General features: G+C 48.1%; 1 protein-coding gene across 1 annotated transcript in view; it reads left to right on the forward strand.

Moving 5' to 3' along the window:
• KATNAL2 (katanin catalytic subunit A1 like 2) overlaps window positions 1-18,377 on the forward strand; it is a 101,486-nt gene that overhangs the window by 38,949 nt on the left and 44,160 nt on the right. Inside the window, exons 3-8 of the mRNA XM_062200275.1 lie at window positions 4,339-4,505; window positions 5,801-5,843; window positions 12,397-12,514; window positions 13,637-13,735; window positions 15,205-15,303; window positions 15,503-15,580. Coding sequence (XP_062056259.1) covers window positions 4,339-4,505; window positions 5,801-5,843; window positions 12,397-12,514; window positions 13,637-13,735; window positions 15,205-15,303; window positions 15,503-15,580 — 604 coding nt within the window. The remainder of the gene's footprint in view (window positions 1-4,338; window positions 4,506-5,800; window positions 5,844-12,396; window positions 12,515-13,636; window positions 13,736-15,204; window positions 15,304-15,502; window positions 15,581-18,377) is intronic.

An 18,377-nucleotide genomic window follows, 5' to 3' on the forward strand; every position in this document is an offset into this window, starting at 1 on the left:
GATTATTTGGCCTAATGGCCCAGCATTGTGTGAATGATAGAGATAGATACCCAATAAATGGTATCTGAATAGCCGTTGAGGAACTTACTAGAATGTAGATGGGTGAGGTGATCAGAAAGCAAGACAAAGCCATTTACACAGACCCCTGATTTTTATTGCAGTGTATTTTTCCTTACAGAAATTGTGTCAGAAAGGAGAACAAAAAGAGAAACAAATAAAAGTGTCGTTGTTAATCCTTGTTAATCACTTGTTCTGTGGCCAAGAGTTTATTACTACTTTTGAAGCATGCATTTCCCCTTTCTGCCACAAGATGTCCCTTTGCATCTTGAGGCAATGCAAATTCCACTACAGTTGATCATCTTCCCGAGACCTGCTGGGAAAGGTAGATATGAGTGGAATATCCAGATGAATATTGAAACACATCTACTTTATTCTTTTTAAAGTTTACTTATTTATTTGAAAGGCAGAGTGACTGAGAAACAAAGGTTTTCTATCCAATGGCTCACTCCCCAATTACCTGCAACAGCAGGGTCTGGGCCAGGCCAAAGACGGGAGCCAGGGACAGCAACTGGTTTTCCCACATGAGTGGCAAGAACCCACATACTTGAGTGATCCTCTGCTGCCTCCCAGGTGCCTTAGCTGTAAGCTGGATCAAAGTGGAGGTGGGACTTGGTCTAACCCACTGTTCCACAATGCCTACCCCACTGTAGGTATTTTAAAGGTCATGTATCAAACAAGAGACCTCCCTTTAATGAAGTGTGAAGAATTCAGCCGAGAAGATACATGCTTGTGGGTTAGAATGAGAAGCAGAGAACGCTTTGTAGAGAAGGTGACGTGAGCTGGGCTTGAAAGATGTGTGGAACATTCCATCCAGACAAGCAGAGGAGGAAGGGGCATGACAAGCAGAACTAGGAAGTAAACAGCAAGACCAGAATTCAAATGTCTGAGAGAGAACTGGTGAGCAGACAGTGGACGGTCCTGGATGCCGGCTCTTCTAGTCCCACAGGATGATCTTGGGGGACCTCAGCGCTGTTATTACTCTTGCCCACTGCTCACGCTATTCTTCCTAAAGTCCCTTCTGTCACTTTGTTAACAGCCTCACCGTGGTGGCTTGTCCTGCCAATCATGTCTGGTTCGGGTCCCATTCAAGCTCTTAAAGTGTAAGAGCTACACACAGACTTCGCTTTGTTCTCTTTATCCATTAGTTTAGACAACACAGGGACTGGAAGTTCCCTATTTTAATCTTTAAGTCAAATTTCTGGATCCTGGAAAGAGCTCTCATCTGCATTTTCTAGTTTTTTTTTTTCTTAAATGAGTATGTGTTACACCACACTAACCAAACGTAATTTATTATAAAACTGATTTCGTTTTTTTCTCTATAAAATGGAGACTAAGACACAGTGTAGAAACCTGGTGAGACCTTAGTAAACTTTGGAGTGGACTGACTCCGGTCCATTAGTTGTGGTTTGGAAATTTTTTAAAATTAGCTGGGGAGAAAGAAATACTTTTCAAGGTCACTGGAAAGAATTATGAGACCCTTTTTTTTTAAAAAAAAAATTATTTATTTATTTGAAAGGCAGGGTTACAGAGAGAGTGAGAGAGAGAGAGAGATCTTCCGTCCGCTGGTTCACTCCCCAAATGACCACAACAGCTGGAGCTGGGCCAGGAGCCAGAAGCTTCTTCCAGGTCTCCCGAGTGGGTGCAGGGGCCCAAGGACTTGGGCCATCTTCCACCACCTTCCCAGGCATATTAACAGAGAGCTGGATGGGAAGTGGAACAGCCAGACTGGAACTGGTGCCCACGTGGGATGCTGGTGTCGCAGGTGTCAGCTTTACCCACTATGCCACAGTGTTGGCCCCTTACGACAGCTTCTTAAAGAAAGTTCAAATTTTCCAACTGGCCTGAATCTGAAGCAGAAAGAGGGCATAATAAAAAGGAAAGCTTTTGGGCTGGCACCGTGGCCCAACAGGCTAATCCTCTGCCTTGCGGCGCCGGCACACCGGGTTCTAGTCCTGGTTGGGGCGCCGGATTCTGTCCCGGTTGCCCCTCTTCCAGGCCAGCTCTCTGCTGTGGCCCGGGAGTGCAGTGGAGGATGGCCCAAGTCCTTGGGCCCTGCACCCACATGGGAGACCAGGAGAAGCACCTGGCTCCTGGCTTCGAATCAGCGCAATGCGCCGGCCGCAGCGGCCATTGGAGGGTGAACCAACGGCAAAAAGGAAGACCTTTCTCTCTGTCTCTCTCTCACTATCCACTCTGCCTGTCAAAAAAATTAAAATAAAATAAAATAAAATAAAATAAAATAAAAATTAAAAAAAAAAGGAAAGCTTTTCTTTTACTTTCTCAGGTTTGAGTCAAACAAGAATCCTTAATCTGAGGACCTTGAATAAACCCCGGCAATTGTATGCTAATTTGTACATATTTGCACATGTGCACACTTTTTAGGAGAGAGCCATTGGTTTTAACAAGAAGCTAACAACTAAAAATTAAGACCTAGAGAGTCTCTACCTTCAGGAGATTTTGAGACAAAGCCCTTATTTCCAGCACGAAAACCAGTTAAACTGAGCAGGCTTACTATTGACAAAATGACAGCGAAGGGGCAGGCTTTGTGGCACAGCAGGTTAAGCTGCTGCCTGTGCTGCCAGTGTCCCATATGAGCACAGACCCAGCTGCTCTGCTTCTGGTCCAGCTCCCTGCTAATGTGCCTGGGAAAGCAGCAGAAGATGGCCCACGGACGTGGGTCCCTACACCCATGTGGGAGATCTGGGTGGAGTTCCAGGCTCCTGGCTTTGGCCTGACTCAGCCCTGGCTATTGTGACCATTTTGGGGAAGAGCCAACAGATGGAAGATCTCCTTCTTCTCTCTGTCACTCTGCCTTTCAAATAAATACAGGTAAAATCTTTCAAAAAAAAAAGACAGTGAAGAACTGATGGTGAAGATGCTACTTACAGACACAAGAACCTCGCAGTATAAGTGTGAATGACTAACAACTTACCAAAAAATACTACAGCTAAGTGGGCACCATCTTCTCACACTCAATTTCCTTAGTGATTTTGTACAACACAGTTTTGTCATTTTTTAAAATGTATCTCTTTGAAAGGCAGAGAGACAGTGACAGACAGAAATCTTCCACCCACTGGTTTACTCCCCAGATGTCTGCAAGAGATGGGATCTGGCAGTCAGGAGCCGGGAACTCTGTCCAGGTCTCCCGAGTGTGGGTGGCAGGGGCTCAGCTCTGTGAACCAGCAGCTGCTGTCTGCTTGGATGCACAGTGGAAGGAAGCTAGAGTCAGGGAGAGGGCCGGGACTCCCACCCAGCCACCCCTGTCAGAGACATGGGCATCCCAAGTGATGTTTTTTTTTAAGATTTATTTTATTTATTTGAAAGTCAGAGTTACAGAGAGAGGAAGAGACAGAGAGAGAGGTCTTCCATCCGCTGGTTCACTCCCCAGATGGCCGCAACGGCCAGAGGTGCACCAATCTGAGGCCAGGAGCCGGAGTTTCTTCCGGGTCTCTCATGTGGGTGCAGGGGCCCAAGGATTTGGGCCATCTTCTGCTGCTTTCCCAGGTGCATTAGTAGGGAGCTGGATTGGAAGTGGAGCAGCCGGGTCTTGAACCGGCACCAAGTGATGTCTTAACAATTGTTTCAAATGCCTGCCTCTCAACACGGCTTTGGAATTTCCTTCTGAGCTCCTTACACATTGCTTGAATCGCCTCAGTGATGGCAATTCTTACTCTTTGGGGTTGAATTTGCATCGCATTAATTGCCGAGTGTTATCCAAAATGAATACTAGTGACTAAAGAGATAATTAAATTAGACAAATAACCATTTTTGGCTAAAATTAGTAAAAATAAATCATCAGTTTTTTTAGTTGCTTGATTTATTTGACTGTAAAGCAAGGCCAACAATGTTTTTGAACGATGGTGACATCATTAGAATAAGTGTGTAGCTTTCAGAGACAACTATTTTTAAATTTTGTTTGTCTTAAACATTCATTTTATTTATTTGAAAGGCAGAGATTACAGAGAAAGAGAGGAAGAGACAAAGAGAGAGAAATCTAGAACTGGCTCCCGTATGGGATGCCAGCATCAGAGGTAGCAGCTTTACCCACTATGCCACAGCACCAGCCCGAGACAACGGTTTTGAAAGGCAATATTTGGATATAGTCAACGTAGATGGGGTTCCTGATTCTGTAGGCAACCCTTGTATATACTAGTTTTTATCTAACGTACTTTCACATGGGCATACTCTTTGCATTGAGTCTTGTGGGACTTGTAATATTTGTTGGCCTTTATTTTTTTATCTGGAGTTCATCTTTCTTTTCTTCTGTGAAACTGGCAGTTACATTGAGGCAGCCAACGCTTTGGAGCAAGAAACTAAACTGGGGTTACGACGCTTTGAAGTGTGTGACAACATTGACCTTGAAACTATCTTGATGGAATATGAGAGCTACTATTTTGTTAAATTTCAGAAATATCCCAAAATTGTGAAAAAAGCTTCAGACACAGGTAGGTGGCTTTTCCAGGAAGCATGTTTCATCTCATCCTTGACAGTAGAGTTTCTTCCTCGTCTTGTCCCCAGACAGATGGTGATCTTCTCCCTACACTGAAAGAGTAGGCCAGAAAGATCGTGTCACCTCTCTGAGATCCAGAGTGCGGCCATTTATACGTGATCGTCTATATATTCATGCCCCTTTAGTCGGGTTGGTATTTGTTTAAGGAACATATCTTTGAGGGCAATGAAGCAAAACTCCAGCATAGCACAGTTACTTTTTAGAAGACCAACAACATTAATTTCTGCAGAGATGGAGGGAGCCGTTGGCAGGGGTAAGAGACAGAAGACTTTCTTGTTGGGAAGACCTCTTATCTATCTTGAAATTAGCATGAAAATGAGTATTGGTGAAGCTAATAGCTCATGTATAGATAATGAAATGCTTTTGAAAGCCATCAATCCAGATAAGGATCAATACAATGCAAAGACTCACTGTAGGTTAGCAGTCAAGGAAGCTGGCAGGAGGAGAGATCTAAAGGGAGGGCCGATGTTTTGCCCTAACATTGGCTTAGAAATCTGTAAGTGGGGGAAGTAGTTATAAACCAAGGAAGATCATTGTCCTATTTACAAGGCACTTGTTAAGCCACAGGACTTTAACATTTCATAGAGGGACCAGGAAACCAAGAGGAGCATCAATTAAAAATGGCCAGAGCCAATGGGGTCTGAGAGGGGCTTTAGCGGGGTTCCTTCCCGATGTGGGGTGAGAGCGAGCCTCCCTTGCCTGGCTGTTTGAGAGAAGACATTGACTCCTAACCACAGAGCTACCAGCACTGTTATTAACACGGTCTGATTTCCGGAAGGCGCCCTCTCATCTAGATTGGCGCCCGCGTGCTCCTGTGATCCTGGGCACACTGTCTCCACTTGAAGGTAAACTGGCAGAGTCTAACTGCCAAGTGTTCTCCGCTAGACTCGTGCAATCACCCTGGCAACCCACATCCTGTGGCGAGATGGTGTCAAGTTCATGAAGGTGTGATGAAACAAAACCTGCAAAGCTGGCCTGTATTGGAGTGGCCAGCAGGGTCACCACGTGGAGGATCGGAGGCCTCTGGGGGTCTCTCTCTGTGTGGAGACATTTAGGAAGCTCACTCCTTTCTCTTCAGTCACTGCTCCTCTCTCTAGATGAGAATAGCTCACAGCCTCAGGATTCCAAAAGGCTGCAGGACAAACTTTAAGAACAATGTACAAAAAAAAAAAAATCACCTTCTCTCTCTTAAATTCTTTTTTTCTTCCTTCCAATTTTGTTTTGCTATAGCAGAAAATAATTTACCACCAAGAAGTGGCGGGAAAACCAGAAGGTAAAGTGAATGGCTACTCCTCTCCCTCCGCTCAGCTCCAGGAGTCTGTGGGAGTCCTTTCCAGAAGTCTCTCCAGTGCAGCTCCATGACTGTTTCCCCCAGGGATCCCTGACGGGCATGTGGTCTTGAGCTGCCCTCCGACTATAACTGTCCAGGGGTTCAGCCAATGTCTGTCTGGTTTTTTTTTTTTTTTTTTTATTTTTTAAAAAAATCTTATTTGAAAGGGAGAGAGAGAGGGAGGGATGGAGGGAGAGAGAGAAACAGGGACAGACACAGATCTTCCATCTGTCTTGTTCACTTCTCAGATGCTTACAACAGGGCTGGGCCAGGCTTAGGTCAGGAGCCAAGAACTCGATCTGGGTCTCCCATGTGGGTGGCAAGGGCCCAAGTATCTGGGCCATCACTCGCTGCCTCCCAGGGAGGCATTAGCAAGAAGCTGGAATTGGAAGTGGAGGCGACTCGAAGCCAGGCATCTGATGTGGGTAGCAGGTGTCCCAAATGGCATCTTAACTGCTGCACCAAATGCCTCCCACTTTGTTCCAGTTTTACTACAAATTAGTGCATGTAAAATGCTCTCTCTTTCCAGGCCTTGTGCTATGAAACGTATGGACCTCGGAAATTCAAAGACCCTGGGCCAGTGCTTTGGCATAGTGGGTAAAGCCACCGCCTGCAGTGCCGGCATCCCATATGAACACCAGTTAGAGTCCCAGTGCTCCACTTCTGATCTAGCTCTCTGATATGGCCTGCAAAAGCAATAGAAGATGGTCCTAGTCCTTGGGCCCCTGCACCTGCATGAGAGACCCAGAGGAAGCTCCTGGTGCAGCTCTGGCTGTTGTGGCTATTTTGGGAATAAACCAGTGGATAGAAGACCTCTCTCTCTCTCTCTCTCTTCTCTCTCTGCCTCTGCAAGTCTGCCTTTCAAATAAAAAAAAAAAAAGAAAGAAAGAAAGAAATTCAAAGACCCAAATTCCATGCTTGGCTCTGCTATTTAGAAGCACTGAGCAACTTTTAAACACATAGTGAGTCCCTGGCTCGTAGTGAGCATCCGAGACATGGCCTCCTCCCTTTTTAACAGTCTGTGATTTCTTTGTGCACGCCCTGATCCTACGGCCTGATCAGCCTGATGATGGTGAGCCGGCGGTGGGGCGGAGCCCACGTTCTGCGTACCCCAGTGCCGGCCTTCGTAGACCTGGTCTTCTCTGGTTTTTCCTTCCTTTCCTCTTGTTCATCTTCCATTCCTTTCTCTGCTTTCTCAAATCTAAATCTCATTTGGGACTTTCAGCACCCAATGGGAGCCACTGTGTGTCTTGAGTATCCTGAGGTTACACATTCTCCCGCTCCTGGCTCCGGAACGCCCTGTCCTGTTCCTCCCACTCCCAGCCCACAGCCCCGTTGTCATGGCCTGACCTGAAGTACCCAGTAGTGCCAAGGGATGGCCGGCTGTGGGGCGGCAGGGCCTGCGAAGTTCTGCTCTTGCAATACATCCTGAACTTCAGGAGAAGGTAAAAACGGGTTCCTGGAGAGGCCGCACAGCCATTAAGGCAGCGGATAAAATTTTTAAAGACCCTAGGATGTGATTTTAAAAAAAGACTGAGCTCACACACAACTTAACCAGGCCCTCAAAGCGGGAATTCTGTGTGCTCCCATTAAGCTCCCCGCTCGTGCGAGTCCAGCCTAAGAAGGCGAGGACAAGGATGCTTCACGGGGCTGTTTGGCATTGCTCACAAAACTGCTCATGGAGCCGGGCATTCTTCAGGATAACGCTCATGGGTAATGCCCGCCTAAGGCAACCCCTGCTTTGTGTTGTTCTTCAGGAACACTTTTATGGTTTTGACAAAAGTGTTATTCCTTTATTTATAGTTCCCATAAAGCTAGGCAGACTCTAGTAATAAATGATAACTGCTCGTGAATACAGACAGTGAGGAGCATTTTAAGAGGCCGGCCTTGGAACATTCTCTCCTGGAACATCCTCCGCGTTCTTTACCTCGCAGGCGCTTTGTAAGCAAACAGTGTAGAGGTGCTTGGTTTCCCTTTAGGGGTGCTGCGTGCCGGCGCACTTACAGCTTAAGAGATCTCCAGCTCTCCTCCGAAGCTGTTTGTACCTGGCAAGCGTAAAGGTTGAGTAGCGAACGGTTGGCATGGGGGAGGAAGAGGAGGGAAGTGATAAATGGTGTTTTGTGCAAGGGTAGGCACTGAAGTGAGAGGCTGTGCCACGGGACTGGCCGTGACCATTCCGCATGTCTTTTCTGTATCTTGTGTCTCACGCCAGTGAGCATGCTCCCTGTTTACAGATCTGCTCATGACCCAAGGGAGGAAAAGCTATCTAGTGTGACGGATGACAGAAATAGGATCCCAAGAGGCCTTGACAGCGTGGAAGATGGGGCCAACATAAGATGAAAGTATAGGTTTTAAATTCTTTTTTTAATAAAAAATTATTTATTTTATTCAAAAGGCAGAGTTACAGAGACAGAGGGAGAGACAGGGACTGAGATATCTTCCATCTGCTGGTGCACTGGCCCCAGTGTTTAAATTCTTTTTTTTTTTTTTTTTTTTAAGGTTTACTTATTTACTTGAAAGGCAGAGTTACAGAGAGGCAGAGGCAGAGAGAGAGAGATCTTCCATCCACTGGTTCACTCCCCAAGATGGCTGGAATGGCCAGAACTGCACCGATCCGAAGCCAGGAGCCAGGAGCTTCTTCTGGGACTCCCATGCTGGTGCAAGAGCCCAAGGACTTGGGCCATCTTCTACTGCTTTTCTAGATCACAGCAGAGCGCTGTATTGGAAGTGGAGCAGCCAGGACTCGAACTGGCGCCCACATGGGATGCCAGCACTGCAGGCGGTGGCTTTACCGGCTATGCCACATCGCTGCCCACCCACCCCAGGTTTAAATTCTAATAAAAGATTCACAGCAAATCACTCCCCCATTACAAAGCAAGAGACCTAGACATCTGAGATAAGGACAGGTGAGTACGGGTGAGTCAGCAGTGTGCTATAATTGCCGATGTGGTCTTAGGCTTCATCAATAGAGATCCCATCTCCAAAAAGCAGGAGGTCATTCTGTTCTGGTAAGAATATGTGAACAGAGAAGGAACCAAGAGGAGGAAGGCTCTGGGAGCCAGGCAACTTTAGGAATGAATGGTTGTGGCACAGCGGGTTAAAGCCCTGGCCTGCAGCACTGGCATCCCATATGGGCGCTGGTTCAAGTCCCGGCTGCTCCGCTTCTGATCCATCTCTCTGCTATGGCCTGGGAAACCAGTAGAAGATGGCCTAAGTGCTTGGGCTCCTGCACCCGTGTGGGAGACCCAGAAGAAACTCCTGGCTCATGGCTTCAGATTGACTCAGCTCCAGCCATCGCAGCCATTTGGGGAGTGAACCAGCAGATGGGAGATCTCTCTGTGTGTCTCTACCTCTCTCTGTAATTCTGCCTTTCAAATAAATAAAGTAAATCTTTAAAAAAAATTTAAAAAAGGAATGAATGGAGCCATTGGAGATGCTCAGTTTGAACAGAAGCTTGGGGTCTTTGCCCTCAAAAGGGGAACTGGGCCCTTTCTGCAGAATTCTGCTGGGCACCCGGGATTCCGTTCCTTATTTAGAAGAATTTTACAAATTAAGACCCACGGGGCCAGCACTGTGGCGCAGCAGATTAACGCCCTGGCCTGAAGCGCCAGCATTCCTTATGGCGCCGGTTCAAGTCCCGGCTGCTCCACTTCCAATCCAGCTCTCTGCTATAGCCTGGGAAAGCAGTAGAAGATAGCCCAAGTCCTTGGGCCCCTGCACCCACGTGGGAGACCTGGAAGAAGCTCCTGGCTTCTGATCGGCGCAGCTCTGGCCGTTGCAGCCAATTGGGGAGTGAACCAGCGGATACATAATTTTGAAAAATACATTTTTATCAAACATTATTCACTTAGGGCAAAACCAACTGATGGGATTGAAAGTTGAATAGAAGCTAACTCTGGTGGAGGGGACAATTGTTGATTGGGAAGGGCACTGGGGCCCTGCTGCGGGACTGCAAGTGGTGGTGGCTACACGCATGCATGCGCTTCACTAAAGGGGAAATAAACGTGTTCCCATGTTGCAGTGGGAGATGCCATCCAGAGAAACAGGACGTGCTTGGGAGAAGAGTGTGTAAGCCGTTAGGTCTCCCAGTTTTCTGGCCTCTCTCTCTCTCTCTTTCTCTCTTTCTCCCTTTCCTCTTTCTGTGTAACTCTTTCATATAAATAAATAAATCTTTTAAAAAAGTTAGAGCTATGTTTTTTTTTTTTTTTGACAGGCAGAGTGGACAGTGAGAGAGAGAGACAGAGAGAAAGGTCTTCCTTTGCCGTTGGTTCACTCTCCAATGGCCGCCGCGGCCGGCGCGCTGCGGCCGGCACACCGTGCTGATCCGATGGCAGGAGCCAGGTGCTTCTCCTGGTCTCCCATGGGGTGCAGGGCCCAAGGACTTGGGCTATCCTCCACTGCACTCCCTGGCCACAGCAGAGAGCTGACCTGGAAGAGGGGCAACCGGGACAGAATCCGGTGCCCCGACCGGGACTAGAACCCAGTGTGCCAGCGCCGCAAGGCGGAGGATTAGCCTGTTGAGCCACGGCGCCGGCCTAATATTTATTTATTTATTTGAAAGGCAGAGTTGCAGAAGCAGGGACGGGGGAGAAAGAGAGAGAGGTCTTCCATCTGCTGGTTCACTCCCCAAATGGCATCAACGACCAGAGCTGGGCTGATCCAGAGCCAGGAGGCAGGAGCCAGGAGCTTCCTCCAAGTCTCCCACATGGGTGCAGGGGCCCAAGCACTTGGGCCATCTTTGACTGCATTCCCAGGCCATTAGCAGGGAGCTGGATCAGAAGTGGAGCAGCTGGGACTTGAACTGACGCCCATATGTGATGCCGGTGTTGCAGGTGGTGGCTTAACCCAATACGTCACAGCACCAGCCCCTGTTAGCACTATTTCAAAACCAATTGCATTGCTTTGTGTTAATGTTCTTGTTTTTGTTTTTGTTAATTGTTTTGTTAATTGTTCTTGTTTTGGCCATGTAGAAGCAGATCTTGTGGATCAGTTGTATCCAGTGGGAAATCAACATTGGAAAATAGAGTCTCAGTTTCCTGCCAGCTCCTCAATGATGATGCAGTAAATTTTACCAAAGATATTTGTGTATTATATTACAGTGATGCATAGAAAACATTTTATGCATACATACATACATGAGAGTACTTCAATCATTTATGGAAAATAGAATTAGAAGATAAATTTATTTTGGTGCAAAAAATATGAAATCTGGGGCTGTCATTGTGGTATAGCAGGTAAAGTCACCATCTGCAACACCGCCATCCCACATGGGCACCAATTCATGTCCCGGCTGCTCTACTTCCAATCCAGCTCCCTGCTAATGGCCTGGGAAAGCAGTGGAACATGGCCCAAGCCGCTGGGCCCCTGCACCCATGGGGGAGACCTGGAAGGAGCTCCTGGATCCTGGCTTTGGTCTGGCTCAGCCTGGGCCATTTTGGCCATTTGGGGAGTGAACCAGTGGATGGAAGATCTCTCTCTCTCTGTTTCTCCTTCTCTCTCTGTAACTCTGCCTTTCAAATAAATAAATCTAAAGAAAAAAAAGAAATGCAGTCGAGACAGCAGTTCTCTGAGGCCCAGAGATAGATGGCCAGGGACCTAGACCTAGCACAAAGGAAGGAACACTTCCAGGGAACCTCCCACAGATGCACCCTCGTGAAGGGACCAGAGAACTGGGAGACCTAACAGCTTACACACTCTTCCCCCAAGCACGTCCTGTTTCTCTGGATGGCATCTCCCACTGCAACATGGGAACACATTTATTTCCCCTTTAGTGAAACGCATGCATGTGTGTAATCACCACCACTAGCAGTGCCACAGCAGGGCCCCTGTGCCCTTCCCAATCAACAATCATCACCTCCACCAGAGTTAGCCTCTATCCGGACTTTCAAACCCATCCGTTGGTTTTGCCCTAAGTGAATAATGTTTGATGAAAATGTGTTTTGCAAAATTATGCATGGTCGGTGACAACAGAGATAGGGTCAGGGTTGCCTTCCTTCCAGAAGTCCCTCCTGAGGGTCACACAATGTGCTGAGAAGCCTTTTAAAGCTGGGGACATTCAGGAGGCTGCATTAAAAGCATAGAAAACCCCTAGATTTTCCTAATGTTCCTTAATTTGAGTGGGATGCTCATTCCTCCCCCACGCCTTTCCCCTAGTCTGATGCTCCAGTTAAAGAGGGTGGGAAGAAACAGGAATGGACGCTTGGAGAATGTGGTTGGGACTAAAGCTATCTGCAGAAAGACTGAAGCCATGTGACAGGAAGGAGAAATGAAAAGGGTGCATCAGGGGTCCCTTGCTCCAATTTGGAGGAACCCAGTGAGCAGCCTGGGGGAGGCAGGACAGGGAAGGGCAGGGTGCAGGGGTGGAGGGCAGATGGAGGGGTCCCAGTGTGGCCCATCTCCTTTCTTTTGAGAAGTTGTAAAGTGTGCTACACTAGTAGTTTGCTCCAAATTTAGTGGTTGGAATAATTTCCTGCAAGGTCTTTGTTCCCTCCCTTAGGATGCTGAGTGACAGCTGTCAAAACCTTCCCAAGATCAATCAGCAGAGGCCACGATCCAAGACCTCTGCGGGCAAGTCAGGGGACGCCAAATCTCTCGCAAAGGAGCGTCCGAGGCAGGTCAGGAGGCCTTTGCTCCACTTTCTTACTGTAGCTCGTGGCTGGGAAAGAACCTCAGGGATAAAGGACACCTTGATTTATTTTGCGAGGATCTGTGTTTGTAAACTGCTGTGTAGTCTAGTTGAATTGCAGATTTTCTCCCAGTGTGCTGCACCAAAACCACAGACAATGATCTAGATCTCTTAATGTTTCAGTTTCTCAGTTTGAGCAAAAGGCTTTCCTGCCCCTCAGACTCCCCTGCGTCTGGGAACTGGGTGAGGGGCCCAGGTGGGCAAGCCTGGGGCTCGCTCAGAGCGGCAGAGCCTGGTTTGGGCAGGACTCTGTCCTCCCATCAGAGGTAACTGCAGGGTCCAGGTAAGCTTGACCAGGTTCCCAAGTGTTGGCCAGGGATGGTCTCCAGTGTGACTGGATCTCAGACTCTCCTGTTGGGCTGCTGCAAAACACACATGGCTGGTGCTCCCCCAAGACCTCCACATCCCACTGTCATGGAAAAGACAGGGAGCAGCGAGTGGAGAGAGCCCTTCCGGTAGGTGAAATGCAAGCTCCTGACTTGGGCATTCTACGTCCAGAACCTTCTCACTCAGGATGAAATCTTCCTGGATTCAAAAGCAAGAGGACTAATAGAAACCTGAGAAAAGGAACGGAAAGAACAGTTGTCAGAGCCTCCTGGGGGGTACCCAGGAATGATCATGAAACTAATAGGTCAACAAGGAATCCCTCACTCTCCATGAGGGCCTGTGGTTCTGGCCATTGCAGCCTGCCTCAGGTGGGAAGCAGGCGACGGTGGGGCAGATGAGTGCCACAGGGGACTGGTTGACTTACTGTATCTCCATACTCAGCCACCCACACTGCTGGTCACAGGGGAAAAGAGAAGCCAGCGAGTGGGCATGGGTTCTGGCACTACAGAACCGCCATTGGAAAATCTGCTCAGAGCTTGTGGCCTGGTGTCTTCTGTCTCCCAGGGACTGCACCTGTTGAGTCTGCACGGACATGGGACTTCTCACTTGCTGGATGGATACCTCCCATGTGACTTTGCCCGAGGGACTAGGCAGTAGCACCCAGCATCTCTCTCCATTGCTTTCCACCTCCCACCTCCGACTTACTGTTTTTCCCTTTCTTCAGGAAGGTGTCAATAGCGCTCGTTTGCAGAGTGCTGACTTTGGCTTAAAAATATCAAGGATCAACAAAGACAGTGGAGAGGACAACGCCCACCCACGAAGAGTAAGTGGCACTCAGGAAGCCAGCTCTAAAGGGGGGAATTCCTTTTCTTTTGATAAATGAAAATGGAAAGCATTGTTGTTGTCAAGCCAGGAAGTGAACCTGCAATGATCAAAGGCTGGTTATGAGCAGTGGGCATTTGGTGCAGCAGCTGAGCTGCCTCTTGGGACACACTTGTCCCATGCTGGAGTGCCCAATTGAGTCCCAGCTCCTCTGCTTCAGATCCAGCTTCCTGCTAATGCATGCTGGGAGGCAGCAGATGATGGCTCCAGTGCTAGGACTCCTGCCACCCATGTGGTGAGCCCAGGTGGAATTCTGGGTTCCTGGCTTCCCTCTGCCCATTCCTGGCTTTTTTTTTTTTTTTTTAAAACATTTGGGGAGTGAACCAGCAAATGGAAAATGTGTGTGTGTGTGAGTGTGTGTGTCTACCTTTCAAGCATGAGAATAAATAAACATTTAAAAAATGAAAGAATGAGACCATGCAGGGGAAGTAGTCATACAAGAAGCAAATGGTATGTGTTAGAAATGGAAAGCTGTTCAAGAATTTTATTCAAATCAATTTCATTTTGAAGGATTTATTTATAATTTTTTTGTTTTAGATTTTAGAGTAAATCACTTTGTCCAGTGTTAGCACAGGTTCTTTTGAAAGTCTAACTATGAGGCCAGCACTGCGGTGCAGTGGGTTAAGCCATGGTCTACAGTGCCGTCATCCCATATGGGGTTATGGGCACTGGTTCAAGTTCCGGCTGTGCCACTTCCTATCCAGCTCCCTACTAATGGCCTGGGAGAGCACTGGAAGATGGCCCAAGTCCTTGGGCCCCGGCATCCTCATTGGAGACCCGGAAGACACTCCTGGCTTCAGCCTGGCCCCCTCCCAGTCATTGCGGCCATCTTGGGGGTGAACCAGCAGATGTAAGACATCACTGTGTCTCTTCTCTCCTCTCTCTCTCTGTAGCCCTGCTTTTTTTTTTTTTTTTAGACAGGCAGAGTGGACAGTGAGAGAGACAGACAGAGAGAAAGGTCTTCCTTTGCCATTGGTTCACCCTCCAATGGCTGCCGTGGCCAGCGCGCTGCAGCCGGTGCACCGCGCTGATCCGATGGCAGGAGCCAGGTGCTTCTCCTGGTCTCCCATGGGGTGCAGGGCCCAAGCACCTGGGCCATCCTCCACTGCACTCTCTGGCCACAGCAGAGAGCTGGCTTGGAAGAGGGGCAACCGGGACAGAATCCGGCACTCCGACTGGGACTAGAACCCGGTGTGCCGGCGCCGCAAGGCAGAGTATTAGCCTATTGAGCCACGGCGCCGGCCCCTGCCTTTAAAATAATACATAAATCTTTTAAAAAATCAAAAGAAAGCCTAACTGTAAGTCTGCCTGCATACCAGAACATCTGAGTGTGTCTTGAGTGAATGAGGCTGAGCTGCTAAGGGTGTCTCTCCGGTTTCAAGGGCATAAATAACCATTTCTCCCTTCCAGGGCCAGATCATTGACTTCCGGGGGCTGCTCTCAGATGCCATCAAAGGAGCCACCAGTGAATACGGCTTGAACACCTTCGACTGTAACCCAGACCCCTCTGTGAGTGGCTAAGAGGCAATACTCATCTCTCGAACAGCCAGGTGGACTTGAGGAGTACAGTTGTGAGCCCAGGGAAACCTTGCGTTCTAGTCAAGGGTCCTACCAGGCTGCCACCGTGGGTCTCCCGGAAGTCCAGGGCCCGTTTTCCTTCCCGAGCCAGGAAGCCACGTTGTAACATGAGCCTCTCCTTTGCCCTCAGGAACGGCTGCTGAAGCCTCTCAGCGCATTTATTGGCATGAACAGCGAGATGCGAGAACTGGCAGCCGTGGTGAGCCGGGTAAGATCCGCTACTCAATTCACAAATTTACGGAGGCGAATGGGGGCTCCTGGAGCATTGTGGGCTGCTTCTTTTATTAATACCAATAAATATGATCATTTATTTATAAAGTGCCCCCACTTGCAAAGGCACTCATATTGTTCAGAGGCACAATAATGCATGATAAATAAATTATGGAATCATAAAATCACAATATAAAAAGCTCACCATCTCACTACAGAGACCAAGAAAACCCAAACAAAAAGGCTTAGAAGGGAAGGGACAGGTGAAACATTTTCTAGCAGAGTCAAGAGTTAAGGAAAGAAAACCTCTTAGAGAAGGAGTGTAACTGCCTATTTTGTTTAAAAAAAGATAAAGCCTACAAATAGATCCGGAGTCTGATGCTCTCGTAAGTGAACATTTGCTTGAAAAAACAAGACTCATAGGAACGATTTTACCATCCTGACTCCTGATTTTTCAGGCTGGCACTCAGAATCTAAAGGAGATGAAGTGTATTGATCCAGGTGCTGGAATCAGATCCTTCTCTTTCTAGCTGTGTGGCTGTGGGTACGTTCCTTGGGCATGGAATAGATTCCCGAGTTACAGGGCACTTTTCTAGTTCTAATGATCTTGTATTTAATTAAAGTCTGAAACTCGGGCAGGCTCAGAGAAAGGTTTAGAATGATCCCCAGAATGCACAGCTACCCCACTTAACTCAGGGTTCCTCGGCTGCCTCAGATCAGTTGAGATCAGGTGCACGCTGGGGTCCGGGAACATGACGGAGACTCGGTCTTTGCATGCTAAGTTCCTTGTCTCATGACCAGAGTGACTTTAAAAGCATGGAGGAGGAAGATGACACACAGGAAATAGGCAAAAAGTAGAAAGGGAGAGTGAGAGGCCTTTGGGCAGAGGCGCATCTATGTGAAAAGGTAGCCTCTGTGCTTTTCTGGTGAGCCGAGCAAGAAGCAGAGAGTGGTGGGAAAGAGAGTAGCAGAGAGAGGCAGGGTCCCTAAGAGGGGCTCTGCGAGCAGACCCCAGGGCTGACAGTGGCTGCAGGAGATGGGGAGCCTTGCAGAGAACATGGAGACCCTGGGTGTGGGGTTTGGAGCAGTGAGAGGCCGTGAGGGACTGAGCGGAGCTGAGGGGATGAGGATGCGTAAGAGAGCAGAGCAGTTTTTTTCTACTCCACAAAATCTGTTTTCTCCTTGCCTTGTTTACCAAAGGATAACATGATTAGCGAGGACAGAACTGTCGAGTGGACGTGGTCTGAAATGATTGCATCTGGAATCCTTTCTGGAGTATCTCGGGAGACAACCATTCAGCCCCTGCCAGGACGCCTACAGTGACAGACAGCTCACCACCTGCTCTGGCAGCCCTGTTGGATAACTCTGGGTTGTTATAAAGAGTAATTGGGTTCCTGCCACCCATGTGGGAGACCTGGATTGCATTCCCAGGGCTGGCCATTGCAGGAATTTGGGGAGTAAGCCCATGGATTGGGCTCTTTTGCTCTTTCTCTCTCTCTCTCAGAAAAATAAATAAACAAACAAAATAAAACAAAATAAATAAAAGAAAGTGAATAGGTGGTGGGCCTGGGCCTGTGTAGACCCAGGTTCTTTTTTTTTTTTTTTAAGATTTATTTATTTATTTGAAATCAGAGTTACACAGAGAGAAGGAGAGGCAGAGAGAGAGAGATATCTTCCATCCGTTGGTTCACTCCCCAGATGGCCACAATGGCTGGAGCTGCGCCAATCCGAAGCCAGGAGCCAGGAGCTTCTTCCAGGTCTCCCACGAAGGTACAGGGGTCCAAGGACTTGGGCCATATTCTACTGCTTTCCCAGGCCATGATAGAGAGCTGGATCAGAAGTGGAGCAGCCAGGTCTCAAATCGATGTCCATATGGGATGCCAGAACTGCAGGCAGCAGCTTTACCCACTATGGCCCCAGACCCAGGTTCTGGTGCTGGCCCCAGACCCAGGTTCTAAGACCCTATGGATTCTCCCAAGATTTCTGAAAGACCGAATTCTCTGTTATCCCATGCAAGAGTGGAATCTGTATTTTGCACAACTCAAATCACTTGTATAAATAGTGTCAATAATCGAATTGGAACTCCTGTCGGGGAGGGAACTGGGTGGATGGAGGACAGGAGGGGGAACCAACCTTTCACCAGCATTTTAAAAATGTACTTTTATATTTTTGAGTCATGTGTGTATGCTACTCATTAAAATAATTAAATAAATACAAGAGTAGTTTCCAGCTTTGCTCTGTAGTCATCCAGAACGACTTTGGAAAGAGCAGTTTTGTTTTGTTTTGTTTTGTTTTTTGACAGGCAGAGTGAATAGTGAGAGAGACAGGGAGAAAGGTCTTCCTTTTGCCGTTGGTTCACCCTCCAATGGCCACTGCGGCCGGCGCATCTCGCTGATCCGAAGCCAGGAGCCAGGTGCTTCTCCTGGTCTCCCATGCGGGTGCAGGGCCCAAGCACTCGGGCCATCCTCCACTGCCTTCCCGGGCCATAGCAGAGAGCTGGCCTGGAAGAGGGGCAACCGGGATAGAATCCGGCGCCCCAACCGGGACTAGAAACGGTGCCAGCGCCACAAGGCGGAGGATTAGCCTGTTAAGCCACGGAGTGGGCCGAGGTTTTTTTTTTTTTTTTTTTTATGTAACATCCCAGATATTGTTTGCCCAAAATAGAGAAAGGCCCCTGAGTGAGTTCTGAGCCGTCTGGTGAAAGTGAAGTTTAGAATTTGTAAATTAGTTATCAGTAAAAGCTACCTTAATTGATTACCCTAGATGGTTGCTACAGGGCTCTCCTCTACGAGGGT

The sequence above is a fragment of the Lepus europaeus genome, chromosome 9 (genome assembly GCF_033115175.1).
Source record: "Lepus europaeus isolate LE1 chromosome 9, mLepTim1.pri, whole genome shotgun sequence".
NCBI classification, from domain to species: Eukaryota; Metazoa; Chordata; class Mammalia; order Lagomorpha; family Leporidae; genus Lepus; species Lepus europaeus.